At 42.2% G+C, this 23,551-nt stretch overlaps 2 protein-coding genes across 2 annotated transcripts in view; both read right to left on the reverse strand.

Moving 5' to 3' along the window:
* EPHX4 (epoxide hydrolase 4) overlaps nucleotides 1-7,892 on the reverse strand; it is a 33,851-nt gene extending 25,959 nt beyond the window's left edge. Inside the window, exon 1 of the mRNA XM_060773916.2 lies at nucleotides 7,287-7,892. Coding sequence (XP_060629899.2) covers nucleotides 7,287-7,844 — 558 coding nt within the window. The 5' untranslated portion in view covers nucleotides 7,845-7,892. The remainder of the gene's footprint in view (nucleotides 1-7,286) is intronic.
* Nucleotides 7,893-19,477: 11,585 nt separating this feature from the next.
* BRDT (bromodomain testis associated) overlaps nucleotides 19,478-23,551 on the reverse strand; it is a 37,123-nt gene continuing 33,049 nt past the window's right edge. Inside the window, 2 exon segments of the mRNA XM_060771586.2 lie at nucleotides 19,478-19,576; nucleotides 21,814-21,976. Coding sequence (XP_060627569.2) covers nucleotides 19,508-19,576; nucleotides 21,814-21,976 — 232 coding nt within the window. The 3' untranslated portion in view covers nucleotides 19,478-19,507.

Genomic DNA, 23,551 nt, shown 5'->3' on the forward strand with positions numbered 1-23,551 from the left:
ACTTGTAATCCCGTTGCTTTCCCAAATATCTCCAAATGTTCTTTTATTCTATCTATTTTCTCCGCTATATTTTCTATAAATAACAATGTATCGTCAGCGAATAAGCTCACCTTCTGTTTCTCCTTTTTTCCTAATCCTTCTAAATTTTTATCGTTCCTTATATTATTAGCAAAAAGTTCTATCACCATAGCAAATAATATCGGGGACAAAGGGCACCCTTGTCTAGTTCCTCTAGTCACTTTTATTTCGTTTGTCACTCCATCATTTATAGTTATCACTGCTGAATTCTTTGAATAAAATTGTTTTAGTACTCCTTTTATTTTATTTCCCATTCCAAATTTATTCACTATTTCCCCTAGTGTCTCCCATTCCACACAATCGAACGCTTTAAAAATGTCTAATGATAGTATCCCTGCTTTTCCCTTCCCCTCTTTAACCCAATGAATTTTATTCAGTGCTCTCCCTATCAAATTTGACATTTGTCTTCCTTTTATAAACCCACACTGATCTTCTTTTATGTACTTATACATACATTTATTCATTCTGTTAGCTAATATCGCGGACAATATCTTTGCATCCTGGTTTATTAATGATATGGGCCTGTATGACCCTGGGTCTGTTAAGTCTTTGTCAGGTTTGGGTATTAATATTATTAATGATCTCCTCCATGAATCGGGTATTTTATCTCCCTTCATTATTCCATTATACAATTCCAATAATTTTGGGGTTAAAACTTCTCTAAAGCTTTTATAATATTCTGTCCCTAGACCATCCAGGCCTGGGGCTTTCCCTACTTTTAATTTATTAATGACTTCCTCTATTTCTTTTTTCTTAATAGGTTGGTCCAATAGCTCTTTATCTTTCTCCTCCAGCTTACTCTCCCAATTTTCTTCCACGTATTTCCTGATTGCCTCTATGGGACATGCTTTAGTTTGATATAGATTTTTATAAAATTCCTCAAATACTTTCAATTTTTCTTTCATAGCTCTACATAATTTACCTGTTTTATCTTTTATCGTGTTTATCATTCCTTCCATTTTCTTTTTCTGTGTTGATTTGGCTAGGATCTTTGAATTCCTATCACTAAACTCAAAATATTCCCTCCTTAAATAAATTAAATTTTCTTGTACTTCGTCTATTTCCATTTTATCCAATTCCTCTTTTTTTGCTCTTAACCTAGCATAAATTCGTATATCTCTCTTTATTACATATGCTTTTTCAATCTCTTCTATTTCTCTTTCTAGATTCCTTTTCCTTTCTTCTTGCCTTCTTTTTAAGTTAATTGTCTCTTTTATACATAACCCTCTGGTCACTGCTTTCATAGTATCCCATAGGACTCCTTTTGTCACCCCCTTTTCGTTGAAGCCCCATATTTCTTGCCATTCTGCTTGCACTTTATCTACTATCTCTTTATGATTTAGTATTCTTGTGTTTAACCTCCACCTTTTCATTTTATCATAATCACATTTCAACGCAATCTCAATTGAAACCAAAGCGTGATCCGAAATCTTAATCATACCTATATCAGCATTTAGCACTTTACTTGTCATGTTCTTGGAGACAAAAATATAATCAATTCTTGTATACACCTTGTGTACCGATGAATAATATGTATATCTACTTTCATTCCCTTTTACCAATCTCCAAAGCAGTTTTGATAACTATGCCACGAGATTCATTTTACCACAATTTTCAAACAAAGGAGAAAATGGAAGTCAGCCATATACACTTCTCTCAGTTACCAAGAACATCCTGTGCCAGAGAGCACGTCTAAACTGAACACTTAGTTTGGTGTGTGTTGATCAGCCCCACGGTGGCTCAACACTGTATCAGAAATGACTTGAGAAACTGCAAGTCGCTTCTGGTGTAAGAGAATTGGCCGTCTGCAGGAACTTTGCCCAGGGGGTGCCTGAATGTATTACCATCCTGTGGGAGGCTTCTCTCATGTCTCCACATGGGAAGCTGGAGCTGACAGATGGGAGCTCATCTTGTCTCGTGGATTTGAACTGCCTGACCTTCAGGTCAGCAATTCAGCCGGCACAAGAGTTTAACCTATTGCGCCACCACGGCTCCTACTACATAGAGCTGATCCAGCTTAACCCAGGACCAGGCTGCCTTAGTTTGGACTAGCCTTGGGTTAAGCTAATTCAAGGAGGGGGACCAAATCCTGCACCACGGGAAGTCAAGTCAGGTGGGTCAATTCCTAACTGGAACCAGTGGCAGTTGTCTTGACTGCCATCCCATTTTCCCTGGGCTCAGGTCCCATAGCATGTCTGCCCAGCAGTGCTGAACCATATCAAGCCTGATGTCAAGTGTGAAATATGTAGAGGATCTCAAAATAGTTACTTACGGACATGGAACCACTGCCAGGTTAGTGTACCACTTTGGATGAACACCACAGTGGCTCATCAGAGGTACCATAGAAAGCTTGGATGATATTACTAATCATGTGAAAGTTTCTTTCCTGGATTTATAACTTGGAAATACATGAACTGCCTTACAATTACAGTGGAACATTTCTTCTCAGAGACCAATCTCAAAGTTGGGGGAACAATTCTAAAATTGCCTGGTGTCTGAGGTCATACCTTTATCTGATCCCATCTTCCAGAATTGATTTTACATCTCTTTTCAGAAAGGGTTGTTTTCATTTTTAAAAAACAAGAACCAAACCTGAACCTAAAGTGACAAACATGCATTCAGATAAAGACACCTTACTTATTTTTAAATAACACAGCACTATGTGCCTGAAACACAACATGAGAACATTTTAAAAGTCAATTTATCCAAAGGACTGAGACCTTAATACTTGAATTAGTGCCTCTTTCTCTGTATACTTGTCTGAGGGCCAAGCTCTAGTGGAGAAGTCCTCTTCTGTGTCTCAAACAAATATGGTCTTGTACAGGGCTTATGTACAGGGCTTAATATGAGGTTTTGGATGGCATACTACTATAAAACATACAATTGCTGCAAAATGGGACTGACAAGTTGTGTCTCTACCTGCCCCCTGCCCCTTCCCTGGGAAAATGCCTTTTGGTGCCCTCTAATAAAATGTATTGCGCAAGTAGAGCTGAAGCCAAAAGTTGAAAAGTCAATTCTTTCTCTCTCTTTCTGATACCCCATTCCCCATCTCTCCACCACTGCGTTCTCTCTCTCTCTCAATCTCCTACTCCCCATTTCTTCCTCCCCACATAGAAGACTGCTAAAGAAGCGATAGGTTGCTCTTACAGAGGCCTAAACTGATTAATTGTGAGAGGCATTTCAAATTAGTCTGAAGGTCACCTGAGATAGGGGTGAGCCAACATGGTGGTTTATTTATTTGTTTATTTACTGCATTTATATCCTGCCCTTTTCACCCCAAAGGGGACTCAGGGCAGCTCACAACAAAGGCAAAATTTGATGCCATAAATACACATATAGAATAAAACAACATATATTTAAAAACCACATAATTAAAACATATCCATTTTAACAAATTAATTAAAATCACACCATCGAAAGGAATATTCCTCAAGTTATTCCAGTTATCAATTACATTATTCATTGTTGCACTGGGAGATCATTATCGCACTGGGAATTGTCCAAAGGCTTGGACCCACATCTATGTCTTCATTTTCTTCCTGACGGTCAGGAGGGAAGGAGCTGATTAATCTATCTGGGGAGGGAGTTCCATAGCCAAGGAGCCACCACTGAGAGTGCCCTGTCTCTCATCCCCACCAGTCATGCCTGTGAGGGGAGTGGGATCTAGAGCAGGGCCTCCTTGGATGATTTTAACCTTTGAGATGATTTATAGAAGTAGATATGTTTGGACAGGTAAACTGGGCCAGAACCATTTAGGGCTTTATAGGCTAAAGCCAGCACTTTGCATTGTGCTCAGTAGCATACTCGAAGCCAGTGGAACTGGTGCAACAAAGGGGTTGTGTGCTCCCTGTACCCCGCTCCAGTGAGGAACCTAGCTGCTGTCCGTTGGACTACTTGAAGCTTCCAAACAGTCTTCAAAGGTAACCCCACGTAGAGATGTAAGAAGAGCATGGACTAACATGGTGAAATCTGACTTCCCAAGGTATGGGCGCAACTGGTGCACAAGACTGATTCACCCCAGTCTCAGTGGTTTGAACACTGGAGTACAACTCTGGAGACATGCCTTCAAATCCAGGTTTGACCATGGATACCCACTGGGTGACCTTGGGCATCACACGTTTTCTTGAACACAAGGAAGGCCATGGCACATACCCTTTGATTAAGCCTTGCTAAGAAAATCCATGATAGAGCCATGTTAGTGTTTGGATAAATCGGAAATGACTTGAAGGCATGTGATGACAACAATAACTAACAAGTTGCCCACCCCTACTGAAAATAAAGTTGCTTTAACCCTTCTTGAATTTTAGATGCTCACCAAAATAACCTCATTCCAGAATGGAGATCAGCTCTTGCTGGTTGTATAAACTTTGTCTTAGTGTAGATTAAGAAACATTTATTCTTTCCTTTATAGAGATTTTCCCTGTAGCAAACAATAAGTCTCCATAATTGACTTCCATTGTCGTAAAGGGCACTTCATATTGAATTAACTTACTGACTGGATATGTAATTCAATTAAACATATTAACAGCACTTTATGTTCATAATCACCTTGTACTGTTTTGTTATATAATGCTAATTTATATTCTGAGATAAATGTTTAACAACACTGTAGAAGTGATTAAGTACATCTGGAAGTGCCAGCCCTCTGAGCAATTTATCTTTCAGTGTTTAACAACAAGTGTGCAAGATTCTGAACAGGTGGCCATTACTGTCAGTACCAATACTGCTCAAGCTCTTACTGACAAATCACAGAGAAATCTACTAGTCCCAACTTCACTAGGCACATTTGATGGAGGACAACTATAGGAGTGGACTACTGCTTCTATTGCCTACTTGTGAGTTTCCCAGAAACACCTGATAGTCACTATGAGGAGGAGGATGCTGGAGTAGATGAATATTTTGGTCTGATTCAGGAGAATTCTCCCTATGTTCTTCCTAACAGTTTTTTTTTTCAATGTAATAGCCGCCAGGACTTAACTCCTCTAACACTTAAGAACAGAACAACTAATTACAAAATACGCTGAATGCCAAGTGGTTTCCTTATTGCTACATTCTTCACTTTTCCTTAAGACACTCGTTCCCTTGAGACCCCTCCTTTGCTAGAGAAACATGTTCATCTCATCCATGCTTGGATTTCATCACATGATGAACTGACTCATCTCTGTTTTGCATCATTGGCTGAGGCTGGTGGGACAGTGGAAGGGAACAGAAGGATAATGCTATGACAAAGAGTCATTTGCACGTTGGCAGGGAGAAGGGAAGAACTCAACATAAGGAGGCCAAGCTTTATAGTATCTTCGTGCTACACTATTAATAGTATGGAAAATGAAATTCTGAAATTCTACTTGGGCATTTTTGCAGTGTGTATCTGTCAACAATTCTACCTACTATATAACAGAAATTTCTACTCACTGTTGTAGGAATGACTGTTACTTCCACAAATGGTACAACCCTGACTCAGGACCAGATGTAAAATAAACTTACAAAAAGAAACTTGAGATCATTTGTGTTTGTTTGTATATCATTCACACCTCTCCTATATATTGTGCATTGAGGTGGGTAAATGATGCATAAGTTAACTATATACCTCTTGCCTGAGTCAGTCGCCTGAGACCTCACAACCTCTGAGGATGCTTGCCATAGATGCAAGCAAAACGTCAGGAGAGAATGCTTCTACACCATGGCCATACAGCCCGAAGAACCTACAACAACCCAGTGAGTCAGTATTGCTGGCACTGATAGTTTCAATGAGATTTGGAGGTCTGAGGGCCCTTCAACACAGCCCTATAACCCAGAATATCAAGACAGAAAATCCCAGAATATTTGTTTTGAACTGGAATATATGGCAGTGTAGACTCAGAGAACCCAGTTCAAAGCAGATATTGTGGGATTTCCTGCCTCGATATTCTGGGATATAGGGATGTGTGGAAGGGCTTTAAGTTTTACAGGGGCACTGGGCAATTTCAGAGCTGACATTTGATTCAAACCTAACAAGGGGTCGTCTCAGATTCTATATTGAGCCTAGACCATTTTAGTTACTCAGTGAAGGTCCACAAAGCTTTTTTACATCTTAGGTGAACAGAATCATCTGGTTTATAAAATAATAAACTGATGCCGGAACATAGTAGCATCCCAGCTATCTTCTCACAAAAACCATCCCCCCATCTATTATGTGTGGGCTGGTCATTCTATTACAACCCAGTACTTAATACTAGTAGCCTAAGAGTATTGGAGTTGGGCAAGCTTGGAAATAGCTCAGTACTTTTACCAAAGTAACTACTGAAAGGTTGCATAAGTGCATTTGTGAATCACCTGAACTCTCTCAAATGTCCGGCCCCCCACCAAGTATTGATGGTTTGGATGAAAAACATCTTTCAAGTGAAGGTAAACAGACAAACTCCTCTCACCCTCATATGACTGATTTGCACCAGTTCTCCTACAATTGTAAGGTTCATTCTGTTGACCCTCAGAAAGGAGAGGGAAGACACAAAGCACATTTCAAGATCAAGCAGGGCATAGATGGAGATGGAGGTTGGAGGTGGAGGTTGGAGATAGAGGTTAGAGATGGAGGTTAGAGGTGGAGGTTGGAGGTGGAGATTAGGGATGGAGATGGAGGTTGGAGATGGAGATCGAAATATAGATAGATACAGACATACGCATACATACATATTGGGAGCGCAACAACAATCCAACTAAACTCTCTGTTTCTACTAGTTGGATGTTTCAACATCCAACTGTCTGGAGTTCTACACATCCCACTCTCTTCTATATACCCTTCCTAATCTTTTCAGTGGTGTTAGAAAGACACACACTTTCTCATACACAACCACACACACCTCAATCCACAACAAAGTGGAGAAAGCCATAGTCCTGCTTTGATTGGCTGATTGCACTTTACATCCTTGTTTTTTTTGTTTTTGTTTTAATTCCAGCAACATCCACTGAGGCAATAAATAAATAAATACACCAGAGGAGGGGGAAAGAGGAGGAAGGGAAGGAGGGAGGAGAAAAATAAAAGGAAGGAAGGAAAACAAGAGCAGCGCCAACCTCTTGGAGGCAAAGGAGATCAGTTTGCCTTTGACAGCCAAAGTCAACTCTGCCATCCCATTTCGAAGGTGGGAGAGAAGATGACCCCAAAGCCCTGGGGCTCCAATGTGGTTGGCTTGGCTCTGCTTCCCCCCCTTGTTTTGCTTTTCCCTTGGCTTTACCTTGATCCGGACATAGCAGTGGGTGCCCAAGGAGGGGTCATTGAGGCAGCCCGGCGGGTTCTCCCGGATCAGCCACTGGAAGGTCTTGCCTGGCTTGGTGCCCAGGCTCCACAAAAGTTTCAGCAGCTCAATGCAGGCGCAGAGCCCGCAGTAAGTGTACACCAGAGCCCAGAGGAGCAGGGACCCGAGTGTCACCATCAGCCTGTCGGGGATGCGCAGCCCAGGGACGAAGAAGGAGACGGAGGCGAGGAGGAAGGAGGAGGAGAAGAAGAAGAAGAAGCCAAGGCACACTCTGGCTGCCTCGCTCGTCCTCCTCCTCCTCCGACACAGCCGAGGCGGGGAGGCGCGATCCCCCCTCCCAGGGACAGCGAGATGGGCTCTGCCAACGCGAGGAAGCAGGCAGGCATCAACAACAGCAGCCGGGAGGACCACACCAGCTGGATTGGAGGGGGGGGGGGGGATAGAGAGAAAGAGATAGGCAAGCGCCTCTGCCGCACATAAGCAGCCAGGCAAGCGAGCGAGCAAGCAGGCCGAGCAAAGAGAGGCCAGTGGGTCCATTGGCTTGGAAACCCTCTGCGCCTCCCCATCTTCCCTGGTGCTGAATCAGAATCCAAGGATGGCTCTATACTGGTGAATTGAGGCAGTTTGACCCCACTCTAGCTGCCCTGGCTCAACAATATGGGATCATGGGAGCTATAATTTGGAGAGGCACCACCAGCACTCTTGAGGAGAGAAAGCTCACGACCTTATAAAACTACAACTCCCATGATTCCACATCCATGACATCTACACTGTAAAATTAACTCAGGTTGACACCACTTTCTCTGCCCTGGTTCAATGCTATGAAACCACGGGTCATTGTGGTTGGAATGGCAAGAGTAATCGGAGAGTAGCCTTCACTAGTTCACTATTAGACAAATTTAGGGGTGGTGGGATAGACCCATGGCCCATGAAGAAGAATTACTGGAGGCAGGCATGTAGCCGGGGGGGGGGGGGGGGGCTTGGGGAGCTTCAGCCCCCCCCCCCCTGAAATTCTCATGGTGGTTCGCGAAAAGGCCTTACTGGTGCATTATTTAAACTTATGTTTATTCATATCATGATCTGATCACCATACTCAATATATCCCAATGCATCCCAATGCATCTCCAGCTCATCCCCTGTTTGGGTTTCGGCCAGCACGTCAACGACTTAAATCTAGACATAGTTTTCTAAGATCTACAGAGACACTCGCTGGAACACCTCAGCAAGCGAGAGTCCAAAAGTGGCAGGCTCAAACCCAGCACCTCAACCAATGGCTGATACCAAATGAGAAACTCCCTCCTGGGCACACAGAAGACTGGGCGACCTGGAAGGCACTGAACAGACTGCGCTCTGGCACCACGAGATGCAGAGCCAACCTTCAGAAATGGGGCTACAAAGTGGAATCCTCGACATGTGAGTGTGGAGAAGAGCAAACCACCGACCACCTACTGCAATGCAACATGAGCCCAGCCACATGCACAATGGAGGACCTTCTTGCAGCAACACCGGAGGCACTCCAAGTGGCCAGATACTGGTCAAAGGACACTTAACCAACTACCAAACTCACAAGTTTTGTATCTTTCTGTTTGTTTGCTTTGTTCTGTTAGAAATGTAATATAATGGACTGGTTGCTCTGACACAACAAATAAAATAAATCCCAATGCATGGGGGTATTGGGGTAACGATACAAAAGGTTTGCTAGGGTAGACCCTCTTTCACTCAGACTCACCCCCCCCCCCCATCGAAATCCTGGCTACGGGCCTGACTGGAGGGTACATCTACAATGTAGAATTAATGCAGTTTGAAACCACTTTAATGGCTTAATGGTATGAAATCCTGGGAGTTGCAGCTTGGCAAGATATCATCACTCTTTGGCAGAGAAAGCTAAAGGCCTTGTAAAACTACAGCTCCCATGATTCCATAGCATGGCAGGCAAAGTAATATCAAACTTCACTAATTCTACAGTGTAGATGCACCTCTAGCCAAAGATCTGGTTTGGATGGTACGCAGGAGGACACATCAATGTCTGGTTTAAATAGTGTCTAGTGTTGACTGTGCTTGTTTAGTGAAAAAAACAGGGGTTGGTCTCAAAGCACCGCTTCCGGGAAAAGTGGCCATTTGATGCAGTCCTGTTCATGCCTGTGGTCTGCTTCTGGTTGTTGGACTGCAGTTCCCTTCAACCCTACCTAGCATAGCCAAGGATAATGGGAATTGCAGTTCAATGCAGCCTGGTGAGTTGCATGTTCCCCACCTCTGGGAAAACTGTTCTATTGTGGAGTGGGGTTACAAAGATCCATTGGTATCTACTGGGTTTGGTTCCAGTATCCTCGTAGACACCAAAATCTGAATACTCAAATCCCATTATATACAACCACACAGAAAGATTGTATCCATTATATTAAATGACAAAAGCAAAGCTTGCCTTTGGAATTTCATTTTGAATATTTTCAAGCAGGAGTGGTTGGATACGTGAATGCAGAATCCGTGAATAGGGAGGACTACCTGTACTCATTATTATTATTATTATTATTGGAAACTAGAAATAGTTGTCAATGTTGAAACATTTTGTGTTGTCCTTTTATTCTGATTGATTCTTGCTGGAATTCCCCGGGTTTTTTTTTTTTTAGTGTTGCTCCTTATTTACTGTCCTGATTTGAGAGTTTTTTAAATACTGGTAGCCAGATTTTGTTCACTTTCATGGTTTCCTCCTCTATTGAAATTGTCCACATGTTTGTAGATTTCAATGAGTTCTCTGTGTAGTCTGACATGGTAGTTGTTAGAGTAGTCCAGCATTTCTGTGTTTCCAAATAATATGCTGTGACCAGGTTGGTTCATCAGCTGCTCTGTTATGGCTGACTTTTCAGACTGAATTAGTCTGCAGTGCTTTTCATGTTCCTTGATTCGTGTTTGAACACTGTGTTTGGTTGTCCAAACACATATGGAGCAACACTCAAAAAACAGAGGAATTCCAGACAAGAATAAATCAGGACCAGCTAATACTTCCCAAAAAAGAATCCCCCAGGCAGGAAGCAGCCAGGCTTTGAAGCTGTAAGGCCATTACATGTTAGCTAAGGTGGCCAATTGCAACATTCACACTTGCCTTAAGCAGACAATAGTTCTTTCTCCCACCCAGGACATTCCACAGATATATAAACCTCACTTGGCTAGTTTTCAACAGACCTCCCAACCTCTAAGGATGCCTCTCATAGATGTGGGCAAAACGTCAGGAGAGAATGCCTTTGGAACATGGCTATACAGCCAGAAAAACTTGGAGCAACCCACAATGAATACAGTTTGACAGTACATGACTGAATGCTATGGAATCCAACTTGAATCCCTATATGGGAGTTACAGCTTTACAAGGTCTTTAGCCTTTTCTGTCAAAGAGTGCTGGTATTTTACCAAACTACAACTCTCAGGGTTCCATGCCACTGAGCCATGTCAATTAAAGTGATGCTGAATTGCATTAATTCTACAGTACAATTGCATCCCCTGCGGCAAAGGCTCACTGAATTCCCTTCTTCACAGTTAAGTGTGAAGCTAAAATGTGTGTGTGCATCACAATGAAAACTTCTTGCATAGGTGGGGTGTACTGAATGATAAACATGTTGTTTTATTTATTTACTTACATAATGTTTATTCTTCCTTTCTCCTGATATAGGGATTCAAGGTGGATATAGAGGGACTCAAAGCAGCTTAATGATGAATGATTGATATCATTAAGTTAAACCAGGAGTGGAGAGCTTGGGGATTTAAAAAAAAACATTTTCAAGCTGTGTTTGGTTTTATCCATAGATGCAGAAACTGTGGATACAGAGAGATGACTGTTCACACTGACTGGGCAGATGTCTAGGGAACGGCCTCAGGCAGAGTATAAGTGTACTAACAAAGCTAATGGAACTTACAGTACAACATCTGTGGCCAAGTGTATTTGCCCTTTATTTTATTTAAAGGGCACACATGGAAATAAAAGTATCTCTCCCATCTGTATGTGTGGGTGCGCGTGCACATTCCTTTCCTTCAAATGAGCTCAAGAGAGAGCATTTAATAAATGAAACACATAATTAAATTATATTTTTAATTGTGTTGAATAAATTATTAAATTAAAAATTTCGTTATATTAAATCCATAATTAATTATAACCCATTTAACACTCATAATAACCCTCTGGTACATTAGATGAGCTATCTTAACCCATTAACTCTGTGAATAAAGAAAGTGTGTGTCACATGTTACATTTAAAGAGCAGTGCAGTTTCTCTGTCTCTATCCTTTTTGTAATGTAAAATGGCCCAGAAGGGCTCCACTCCCAACTCTATAGAGAGGCAGAATAGTTGCTCCTTTTTGTTCCCATTTAAGTATTGCTATTGCATGCCTTCTTGTTCTCATTTAAGTGTTGTTATTGCATGTCTGCAATGGGTTAAACCCTTGTGCCGGCAGGACTGCTGACCGATAGGTCAACGGTTCAAATCCTCCAGGGAGAGTGTGTTGAGCTCCTCTGTCAGCTCCAGGTCCCCATGCAGGGACATGAGAGAAGCCTCACGCAAGGATGGTAAAACATCAAACGTCCGGGTGTCCCCTGAGCAACATCCTTGCAGACAGCCAATTCTCTCACACCTGAAGTGACTTCCAGTTTCTCAAGTTGCTCCTGACATGAAAAAAAGTCATTTCCAACTTATGGCAACCCTAAAAAAATCCTACAATGGGACTTCCCAGGCAAAATTTGTTCTAACTGGGTTTGTCATTGATGTCTTCTGATGCAGAGAGAGCTAATTTGCCCTGTGATTTTTCATGGCTGAAAAGGATTCAAATCCTGGTCTAAGATGCAACTACACCACAAGTTTTCAAACTTCAAATCCTGTCCACCATGTCATTTATATGGTCCCCCAGTGGCAGACTACAACTTCTGCATTCCTCATAGTTAGGAATCATGATTAGAGTTGATGGGGGTTGTGATACAGTACAATCTGGAAGGTTGCAGTTTGTAGTATTTATCTCGATACTGGGGTTTGAATTTTGATCCAAGGGTCAAAATTCTGCCTTTAAAATATCCTTTAACATTTCCCCAATCTCAGAGCTTACAAGTGATGTTGGGTTGCAATTCCCATTTCCCCTATCAGCATGGCAGATAATAAAAAGTGATGGGAGTTGTCATTCAACAACATCTAGGGATCCAAACTGGGGGGGGGGGGGGGGGGAATGAAAGAGCACTGACCACTATGAAGATAGATAGCTAGCTAGATAGATACAGATAGATAGATAAGCTGTACCCGCCATGCGTTGCTGTGGCCAATCTTCCCTCCCTCTTTCTCTCCTTTCCCTCCTTCCCTCCCTCCCTCCTTCACTCCTTCCTTCCTTCCTTCTGTCCTTCCTTCCTTCCCTTTTCTTCTTTCGCCCTCTCCTTCCTTCTTCTCTACCTCTTTCCATCCTTCCTTTTTCTTTTTCTTCCCTTTCTCTCCTTTCTTCCTTCTCTATGTCTTTCCTTCTTCCTTCGCTCCCTCTTTCCTTCCTTTCCTTTTTTTCTTTCCTTCTCCCCTTCCTTCCTTTTCTACCCCTTTCTTACCTTTCCTTTTCTTTTCCTCTCTCTCCTTTCTTCTTTCTCTACCTCTTTCCTTCCTTTCCTTTGCTCTTTGCTTCCATGCTTCCTTCTCTCTCTCTCTCTCTCTTTCTCCCCTTCCTTCCCTTTTTCTGTATCATCATTTAGCTTTTCATCATTTAGCTTTTTGGGGGATTTAAGTCCTTTCCACTGGTTTTTTTTTGGCGGGGGGGGGGGGGGGGTTATGAATGATGGTCACTCATTGGTCTGTTAGGGGTGTAGGTCCAAATTTCGTGTCATTTCACCCAGTGGTTGTTGAGTTATGTTAATCCCACAAACAAACATTACATTTTTATTTATATGTGTGTGTGTGTGTGTGTGTGTGCGTAGTCGGCCCTCTATATACATGGATTCTCCATCCATGGATTCAACAGCCTTTAGAAGTCAACAATAGGGCTGGTGTGGCCCTCAGTGAAAATGAGTTTGAGACTGCTTGTCTACATTGCAGATTTAATACAGTTTGATGCCATTTTATCTGCCATGGCTCTGCGCCATGGAGCTGTGGCAGGTTTTGTTTCACAAGCTCTTAAGCTTTCTCTGCCAAAGTGTGCTGGTGCCTCACCCCAGTACAAACCCCATGACTCCATAGCATTGGACTATGGTGGTTTAATGGGGTGTCGAACTTCATTATTTCTATGGTGTAGACGCACTCTTAGCCCATCCACCAAACACAGGCACTTTTCAGTATAGTTAGCCAAAAGCAGGCATGGGCAAACTCCGGCCCTCCAGGTGTTTTGGACTTCAACTCCAAACAATTCCTAACAGCCTAGCGGCTGTTAGGAATTGTGGGAGTTGAAGTCCAAAACACCTGGAGGACTGGAGTTTGCCCATGCTTGGTCTAAAGATACTGGATCTTGCTTGACCTTGGAAGTTCAGTAGGGTCAGGCCTGGTTAGCACCTGCATGGGAGATTGTCAGGCGCTGTCTGCTGTGTTTCAGAGGAAGGAACTGGCAAAACCACCCTTGAGTATTTCTTGCCTTAGAAAACCCTGTGAAATCGATGGGGTCACTTTAAGTTGACAGGAGACACACACAGAGTGCTTGAGAGGCGTATTTTCAGGACTCCCTGGGAAGAGGGGAATGGCCTGTCCCAAAGCATAAGAATGAAAGGCACAAAGATGAGATGAGAACAGTCCATTTTTAGGAGGGGGGGGGAATAGTCCCAGGTGCCCCTTAATGACTATCAGCATCCTCTGCCTCATCTCCCAATTTGGCTGCAGTAGAGGAATGCCAGGGGTTGCTTAGCAACCGCCACACTCATTTTCTTCCTCCTGCAGAACAGGCCTCCTCTTTGAAATGAGCAGAGAAGAAACACGGGGGGGGGGGGGGTTGTGATAGTTAAGTATTTAGTGGGGGTTAGGTGCAGAAAACAGAAATGAAACCATGCAATGTTTACCGTTTATAGAAAGGAAGTCTTTCTGGCTCCTTTCGCCCGAGCAGCAGAAAGCATCCAAGGAGGGAAGTGGAGAAGGCCCTAGGAAGCCAGGGATACTGTGAGCCAGGAAAACTGTTGGCATCAGTTTCCTTTCCCCACATGGATCACACGTTTCAGCTACAAAGGAGCGACTTCAAACACTTGTGCAACTATTTGGCTGTAAACTGGAAGCAACCCATTACGCAAAGTAAGCATTTGCAGTATAGTTGATTTTGCCCAGGGGCACTCTTGAGGCGCTCTTGGGAGGAGAATAGACCTTGACATATGCGAGTTGTAGTTACTGGGATGTATAGTTCACCTACAATCAAAGAGCATTCTGAACTCCACCAATGATGGAATTGAACCAAACTTGGCACACAGGACTCCCACGACGAACAGAAAATATATATATCAGTGATTGGTTGGGATGTGCCAAAATACTGTTTGTTTACCGTTGAAAATTACCTAGAGCTGCCTCTGACTGGAAGCAAGACCAGACATTATCATTTAATGCAGTTTTCAAACCAGCATTGAAGAAAGTTGTTTCGCTATAAGCAAAAGTGGTTTCGGTGCAGGCAATGGTGTAGGAAATCCTGGAAGGAGTTTGAAGCCCTGATGGTGATGACACAAACCATTTATTTATCGTGTCACGGGCAACCAGGCCACTGTATTACATTTCTAACAGAACAAAACAAACAGATAAAAAAACCCCACAAAGTTTGCAAGCTTGTTGGTTGATTAAATGTCCTTTGGCCAGTATCTGGCCACTTGGAGTGCCTCTGGTGTTGCCACAAAAAAGTCTTCCATTGTGCAGGTAGCAGGGCTCAGGTTGCATTGCAGCAGGTGGTCAGTGGTTTGCTCTTCTCCACACTCGCATGTCGTGGATTCCGCTTTGTAGCCCCATTTCTTAAGGTTGGCTCTGCATCTCGTGGTGCCAGAGCACAGTCTGTTCAGTGCCTTCCAAGTCGCCCAGTCTTCTGTGTGCCCAGGGGAGAGTCTCTCATTTGGTATCAGCCATTGGTTGAGGTTCTGGGTTTGAGCCTGCCACTTTTGGACTCTCACTTGCTGGGGTGTTCCAGTGAGTGTCTCTGTAGATCTTAGAAAACTATTTCTTGATTTAAGTCGTTGACGTGCTGGCTGATACCCAAACAAGGGATGAGCTGGAGATGTCCCTTCCTTGGTCCTTTCACTATTGGCTGCTACTTCCTGGCGGATGTCAGGTGGATGTTTTATCAGATAAAATGATAAAACCCTGGGTGAGGTAGGAGTAAAATATGTAAATGAGGGGGGCCCAAGAAAATGAAACAATGGGGACTGGCTTTCAGTTTAGAATGGGGGAAAGTGTGTCATAGGGGAACATTATAGATGGGACAACACAATTGGTGTGGATGGTCACTCTTCAAAGGCACATTGAAAAAGCCAGGTTTTCAGATTTTTCATGAAGTCTTCTAAGGAAGTGGCTTCCCTAATCTCAACAGGTAGTGAGTTCCAAAGACGGAGCCACAGCAGAGAAGGCTCTCTCCCTCGTTCCCACTGATCTTGTCTGTGACAGTGGGAGAGGTGAGAGGAGAGCCTCCCTGGAGGAATGGAGAGGTCGTGCAGGTTGATGGCAGAAGATGTGATCACAAAGGTGGGCAGGTCCCAAACTGTTTAGGTCCTTATAGGTGATGACCTGAACCTTGAATTGGGACCGGAAGGTGAATGGCAGCCAATGGAGCTCCTTGAACAGGGGGTTGACCGCTTCCTGTAATTCGCCCGTTATTAATCTGGCTGTCGCACGTTGGCCCAATTGGAGTTTCTGGGGAAGCCCCATGTAGAGTGCATTGCAATAATCCAATCTAGAAAGGAAGGTTGGAGATTGGTGTGTAGTTATTTAGCACAGAAGGGACATGGGAGGTCTTTTTTAGTAATGGTTATACCACTGCCTGCTTCAAGCAGGACGGGAATTTCCCTTGGCTCAACGAAGCGTTTACGATAGAAACAAACCAATCCAGTAACCCATCCCTAGCCAGTTTAACTAGCCAGATGGACAAGGATCCAGAGCACAAGTGGTCGCTCTCACAGCTCCAAGGATCCTATACACGTCATCAGGAAGAACAGGATGAAAAGAATCCCATAAGGACAGACTCCTCGGTTTCCTCATTTCGCATTGCATTTAAGCCGGTGTCCAGCTCGAGACGTATCTAAGCGACTTTGCCTGCAAAATGGTGCACAAAATCGCTGCACCGAGGTGCCGAGTCCTCAGGGATTTCCTCCACCTCAGGTGGGTGAAGGAGCTCCCCAACAACCTGGAACAACTCAGAAGACCTGTCGGCTGCAAACGCTATGCGGGCAGTCGAGAAAACTTTCCTTGCTCCCCAGATCTGAACCACTGACTCTTTGATCAGCAGTCCTGCCAGCACAAGGGTTTAACCCATCGCACCACCGGGGGCTCCTATATAAAATGATGATGATGATGATTAATTTATGTAACACGATTTTTGGTCCTGGGTTATAATGGTCATTTCCTAATTGGTTCTATCATAAAAACATGGGGAAAGTTTATAAGTTTTTGCAGAACATCCCCCAGGCACATCTTGCTATAGTTTTTCAGTGAATACCTCATAGGGTCTCAACTGTTTCAACCTATTTTGTGGCAGCCACAAAAATGAAGTTTCTGAAGTTGCAACTACTTTCAAAGGAAGTACCGCACAATTAAACAGGAAATAACACTTTCAAACCAGGAACAGAAATACTTTCAAATTTTGTTACATAGTGTTATTAGATCTTGGAAAACTCACACTTTCTAAGCCTCATAGGAAGGCATTGGCAAAGCTCTTCCAAGCAAATCTGCTTTGGTTCACCTTAGGACCGCCATAAATTGAGCTGAAGGGTCGCCAATGAGTTGAAAGTGTTCAAAGACAATACCCAAGTGGAAATGCATAATCCATTATTATAGGACCTGAGCCCTTTCAGACTGGTCCTAGCATTAGGCCAAATGATGTGGTCACTCCAGGCCACAAATTTGTCATTACAAAAGGGCATCGTTCTTGTCAGCAATGGAAAGAAATGCTTGATGGATTTCCCATTTCATTTGTTGAAAAAGGCCATGACTAGCTAGTACCATATATGAACTTTATCTTGGGAATGAAGGGCATTTGCTCTTTACCTTGGGCAACACAGTATCTTGGGCTCCATCTGCATTGACCATTTAATGCCATTTGATGCTAACTGCAGCATCCAGACAACACTCTCCCACAGAAGCAAATAAATTTTATTTATCGTGTCAGGAGCGAACCAAACAATTGTATTGTATTTTTTTAAAAAAACACAAAGTTTGCAAACTTGGCATTCTATTAAATGTCCTTTGACCAGTAGCTGGCCACTTGGAGTGCCTCTGGTGTTGCTATAAGAAGGTCTTCCATTGTGCATGTGGCAGGGCATTGTAGTAGGTCGTCAGTGGTTTGCTCTTCTCCACACTCGCATGTCATGGATTTCACTTTGTAGCCCCATTTCTTAAGGTTGGCTCTGCATCTCGTGGTGCCAGAGCGCAGATTGTTCAGCACCTTCCAAGTTGCCCAGTCTTCTGTGTGCCCAGGAGGGAGTCTCTCATTTGGTATCAGCCATTGATTGAGGTTCTGGGTTTTAGTCTGCCACTTTTGGAGTCTCACTTGCTGAGGTGTTCCAGTGAGTGTCTCTGTAGATCTTAGAAAACCATTTCTTGATTTAAGGCATTGGTGTGCTGGCTGATATCTGAACAGAGGATGGGCCAGAAATGTAACTGCCTTGGTCCTTTCACTATTGGCTACTTCCTCCGGCGGATGTCAGGTGGTGCAATACCAGCTAAACAGTGTAATTTCTCCAGTGGTGTAGGGCACAGACACCCTGTAATAATGCGGCATGCATTATTGTCCAGGGGACACCTGGATGTTTTACCATCCCGTGGGAGAGAAGCCACCTGTAAAACATACAGGTGTCCCCTGGACAACGTACTTCCAGATGGCCAATTCTCTTACACCAGAAGCAACTTGCAGTTTCTCCAGGCACTCCTGACACACACAAAAAATATTATCATCATCATCTAATGCTCAAACCACTACAACATGCTAGCACCAGTTTAAATCCATGTTTGTCCATTACTAAATCTATTTTACAGCTAAAGGAGATTCTCTTCTTTGCAGGAATGCTATGAAAATAGTGTTTCTCTTTTTAGCAGCAATTTGCTCCTTTTTAGCAGCAATTTGTTGAGCTTCATGAGCTGGCAATAGGTTTGAAAGCCCTTCAGAGAACAGTCAGGGAATCCAGAGATTGATGAAAAATGTAAATCTGGTGTAGAGAAAGGCACTGGTCTGCAAATCCTATCATTCCTCAATGTGACCTTCTTACCTGAGAGTGATGCAATTCAACATATGGAGGACAAAAAGGTTGCCCATACCTGATCTAATATTTGGCAATATGTTTCAGGAATTTAGAAACCTTTTATTATAATTTGAAAAGTAAAATTTTAAAGCATTCTGGTATTGTACTGTATGTAAAATGCTGCAGGCCTATGCCCAAAAAAAAAGTCAAATACGAAAATACACCTGAAAATGAAATTTTAAGAAATGACTACATATTTACAGGTTTTCTCTTTTACTAGAGAAAAATGCATAGCACATGGCAAGTGTTTTCTTTTTCATGTGGCAAGTAGTAAGAGAACTGAAAAGCATTTCAACTTAAACACATTAGTTTGAAAACAAAGTAAAAACCAAAAATTAACGTGTAGACACATTTGTCAAAATTTAACGTTATATATAATGTGTCATCACAATTGTGTACTTCCATGTATACAGACAGATGTTGGTTCAGTAAATACAAAAAAGAGACAATCTGTCCCAAATGCATTTCAACACCGAGCCTGAATTTCCAAAATAATACCTTTGCTTAATGAGCAACACACATAAAAATAAAGCCTTCTTTGAATATAGAGGTAATTTGCTAGTAGTTGGAGGAGGAGGAGTTCCTTTGTGACTATGATTAGAAAACTGCCCAAAAGAGTTACTAATTGACTATAACTTTACACCGAAAGCTTTACTCATACTTTTATGATTGTAATGGTACACATTTTATAAAGCAAAAACAGATAACATATGAAGTGATATTTCATTCAAACATATTTTAAGAAAAGAGCAAAAGGTCTTGGATGTTTTCTGGAATCCATGTTGACTTTCTTCTCAATATAGGTTTTCTTCAAATCTTTTCATAATGTCACTCTGCAAGGTCATGTCAATGGTGCCGTTAAGCTGTTTTTTTTTTTTAAAAAAAAAATCACAATAGAAAGGGGGGTGGGGAGAGAGAAGTGGTATTTAAACCTGATTAAATTTATCAGAATTTGATTTGAAATCAAGATGCGCAAGGATCTAGTCCCGTGTTTCTCAACCTTCCTAATGCCATGACCCCTTAATACATTTTTCATGTTGTGGTGACCCCCAACCATGAAATTATATTTGTTGCTACTTCATAACTATAATTTTGCTACTGTTATGAATTGTAATGTAAATATTTGATACACAGGATGTATTTTCATTCAATGGACCAATTTTGGCACAAATACCCCATATACCCAAATTTGAACACTGGTGGGGGTTAGGGGGAGAGGATTGATTTTGTCATTTGGGAGTTGTAGTTGCTGGGATTTTTAGTTAACCTACAATCAAAGTGCATTCTGAACTCCACCACCGATGGAATTGAACAAAACTTGGCACACAGAACTCCCACGACCAACAGAAAGCACTGGAAGGATTTGGTGGACACTGACCTTGAGTTTTGGAGTTTTAGTTCACCTACATCCAGAGAGCACTGTGGATCTGGACCAAACTTGGCATGAATACTCAATATGCCCAAATGTGAACACTGGTGGAGTTTGAGGAAAGTAGACCTTGATATTTAGGAATTGATGTTGCTGGGATTTATAGTTCACCCATAATCAAAGAGCATTCTGAACCCCACCAATGACAGAATTGGGCCAAACTTTCCACACAAAACACCCCTGCCTTGATGGGACTCGTTGGCACAAGTCTGCTATGCGTTGAGTACACCTGCTCTCCCCTCCCCACTTGTAGTTTCAGAAACAGCCCTCCCCTTAGCTGAGAGGCCAGCCAACCACAGCGCAAGAGGGCTTTTGGTGGGAGGATTTACCATCTGTTTCTCAAAAAGAGAAGGACAGGCAGAGAGATCTTTGGTCTTCACTGCCAGAGGGGTTCCTAAGACCACCAGAAATTTATGTTTTCTGATGGTGTTTGGTGATTCTTCTGAAACCCCCGCACAACCCCCCCCCCCAGGGGGCATGACTCCCAGGTTGAGAAACACTGATCTAGTCATTCACTTTCCAACTGCATATGCAAGAGAGAATAGCTAAAACCAAAGGCGAAACTGTAAGTTGCAAAATGTTTAGCTCTGTCAGTAATTTCAGATGTCATCAACCCTGTGATCAGGAGGCGGCTTATGGGTTAAATGACAGCGGAATGATAAATAAATTCTATAGCAGGCATCCTCAAACTGCAGCCCTTCAGTAGTTTGGGACGCCAAGTCCCAGAATTCCTGACCATTGAACAAGTTGGCTATGTCTTCTGGGAGGTGAAGGCCCAAACAGCTGACAGGCTGCAGTTTGAGAATGCTTGTTTATAGTATAAACATTATAGAAGTTAACCAAATTGGTGAACATATTGAAAGCACTTTAAATAGCTCCTTTAAAGTTCAAATTAACCACACATACACAAAAACCAGGACAGAATCACCATTCCACTAACATGGACAACGACAGCAGCATAATGTGTATTTTTCTATTTCTACAACTGGCAATAAATGATTTTGAATGGAACAGAAATATGCATAAATGGGGATAGTGAGCAAGAAAAGGAGGAACTTGATATTGGCTATCAATTGAGGGCAATATCTCTGCCTACATGACAGAAGTCCCCTCCTCATTAAAACTAATGCAAGATTTTGCTTTGAAACTTTGAGCATATAGTAACAAGTGAGACTCTCATACAATGTTACATAACCAAATAATCTAGTTAACTGTATTATGCTTTCTTTATATGTATTTGTGAGTGTTCACTAATACATACAGAATTAGCATGGAGGGGTTTGTGTGTACATGAGCCAGATTGGGAGTACGGGTTTTAAGATTTAGCTCTCCATTACACTAATGGGAGTTTTCCTTCTATCTCAAATAGCAGACATGGGGAATACCTGTTTCAAGTAGGACCATTCTTAGAGCAATGCTCCATCCATATTATGGTCTCGTTTTGATGAAACCCTGCCAATACCATTTTATTATTTCAAAAGTACTCAAGACAAACAACACATCCATGTTTAGTCCCCAGTTTCTGACCTCTGTTCCTAAATAGGCTCTTCAAATAACCTGAGCCAATCAGGTTCCATTTCCTTCATTAAAAATCTATTGGAGGAGATGCTGACTTTTGCATTGATTTAGGATACCACATTGTTTGAGCTGATTTATCTGCCATTTACTTACTGCTTCTCTCCTCCTGCGTTCTTGTTCCATTTTTCTTGCTAAGTTACGGTCCACAATAAAACTCTGTGGTAAACACAGTTTCTCTTTGATAGATGTTTCTCCTTTTGCAGGTGAAGAATGTTCCTTTACTGCAGTGGGTTTCGGGTTTGTCTGTCCATTGCTTCTAAAATGTATATATATAAAAATGTCTATAAGTAGAGATCGCTTTTGAAGACATAAGTGTAAAATAAAAAAAACCCCCAATCAGTAACTTACAATTAGCAGTGATTTAGTACAGTGACTCCCAAACTATGTGTCATAGTAAAAGATGGAGTGTGCCTTGAAAAAATATACCATATGGAATACATCCACCAGTCTATGCCTGATGGCGCAGCAAAGGTAACATGACTCATTCATTTCCTCATCCATTTTTCTGCTTCTCAAGATATGGGCAGCAATAACACAAGGGAGGGAGTAAAGGATACATTCAAAAGAAATGCAGAAATTGCAGTATTGTTACCACTACGATTTCCCCCAAGCTCTAAGAGCAGGACATTGGGAAGCAATGCACTACCAATCTGCTTCTTGTCTGAATTCAAGGTGCTGGTAGTAACATTTGAAGTTCTAAACAGTTTGGGAACTCAGTACTTGAAGCAGTGCCTCCCCATATATATGTCTACCTGAGATTTTCTGGATAGATCAGTGGTTCTCAAGCTGTTTTGGCTGGTAAACAGGTTGGGATTTCTGGGACTTGTAGGCCAAAACATCTGGGGATCCACAGGTTGAGAACCACTGGGATAGATCCTCTTGTGTCCCATCAGGGCAATGTGCTGTGGGGAAATGGTGGACAAAGCCCTTCCTGCTTTGATTCTCCAGTTATGGGATGCCCTCACTTTGAAGGCCCTAGTGATACCAACAATGCCTTCACCCCAGTGCCCAGTGAAAATGTCTCTGTTCATTATAGCCTCTGGGATCTCATTAGCTGAGGTCTTTGGGGTAGAATGCTGTATAAATATTTTAATTAATTAATAAAGGCAGCCTCAGTGGGTTAGGGGAGATGAAGAATAAACAATTTAATATAAATGAAATAATTCTCTGCCTTCTGCTCTGGGAAATTAATGATTGCTACTGTTAGAAACTGTATAGAAATGAAAAATCTTTACACACATGTTCCCTGACCATATACATTGTGAACACTCCTATAGTCTTTTCCAGATTCTCAATATGAGAACTGGCTAAGGAATACTGGAGTTGGGTAAAAGAGAAGTAACATGGGGTTTGATCTAACTTTGGTGTTGCCACAGGGTCAGAACCACATGATTGCTCCTTCAAAATAAAAAGAAATAGTGGTTATTGCAACACAGAACCAATGCGGTGTCGCAGTTTGAATATGGAGTTAGGAGTCTGGGAGATCCAACTTAGAACTTATTAGGCAAATCGTACTTTCTCAGCTTTAGGAAGGCAACAGTAAACCTGTTCTGAACAAATCTTGCTAGGAATACCCAAGGCTAGGGGACCTACTAACTGAAGCTCACTTAAAGGTGCAAAGATACTGTTACTGTATTTGAGAAACAAATACAGTAACAGTTGTTCGGATCTAAATTTCCCCTGGCCCCAAATGCTCACAAGCATCATACATCCAATATATTTTTAAGCAGCATCTATATATCACCACAAGGGTTTCTGACACAATGGACAATTTAAATAATCTAAAGCTAGAACATTTTAAACAATTACAATACTTTAAAAAAATAATAAA

Source organism: Anolis sagrei, chromosome 4 (assembly GCF_037176765.1).
Source record: "Anolis sagrei isolate rAnoSag1 chromosome 4, rAnoSag1.mat, whole genome shotgun sequence".
Lineage (NCBI taxonomy): Eukaryota > Metazoa > Chordata > Lepidosauria > Squamata > Dactyloidae > Anolis > Anolis sagrei.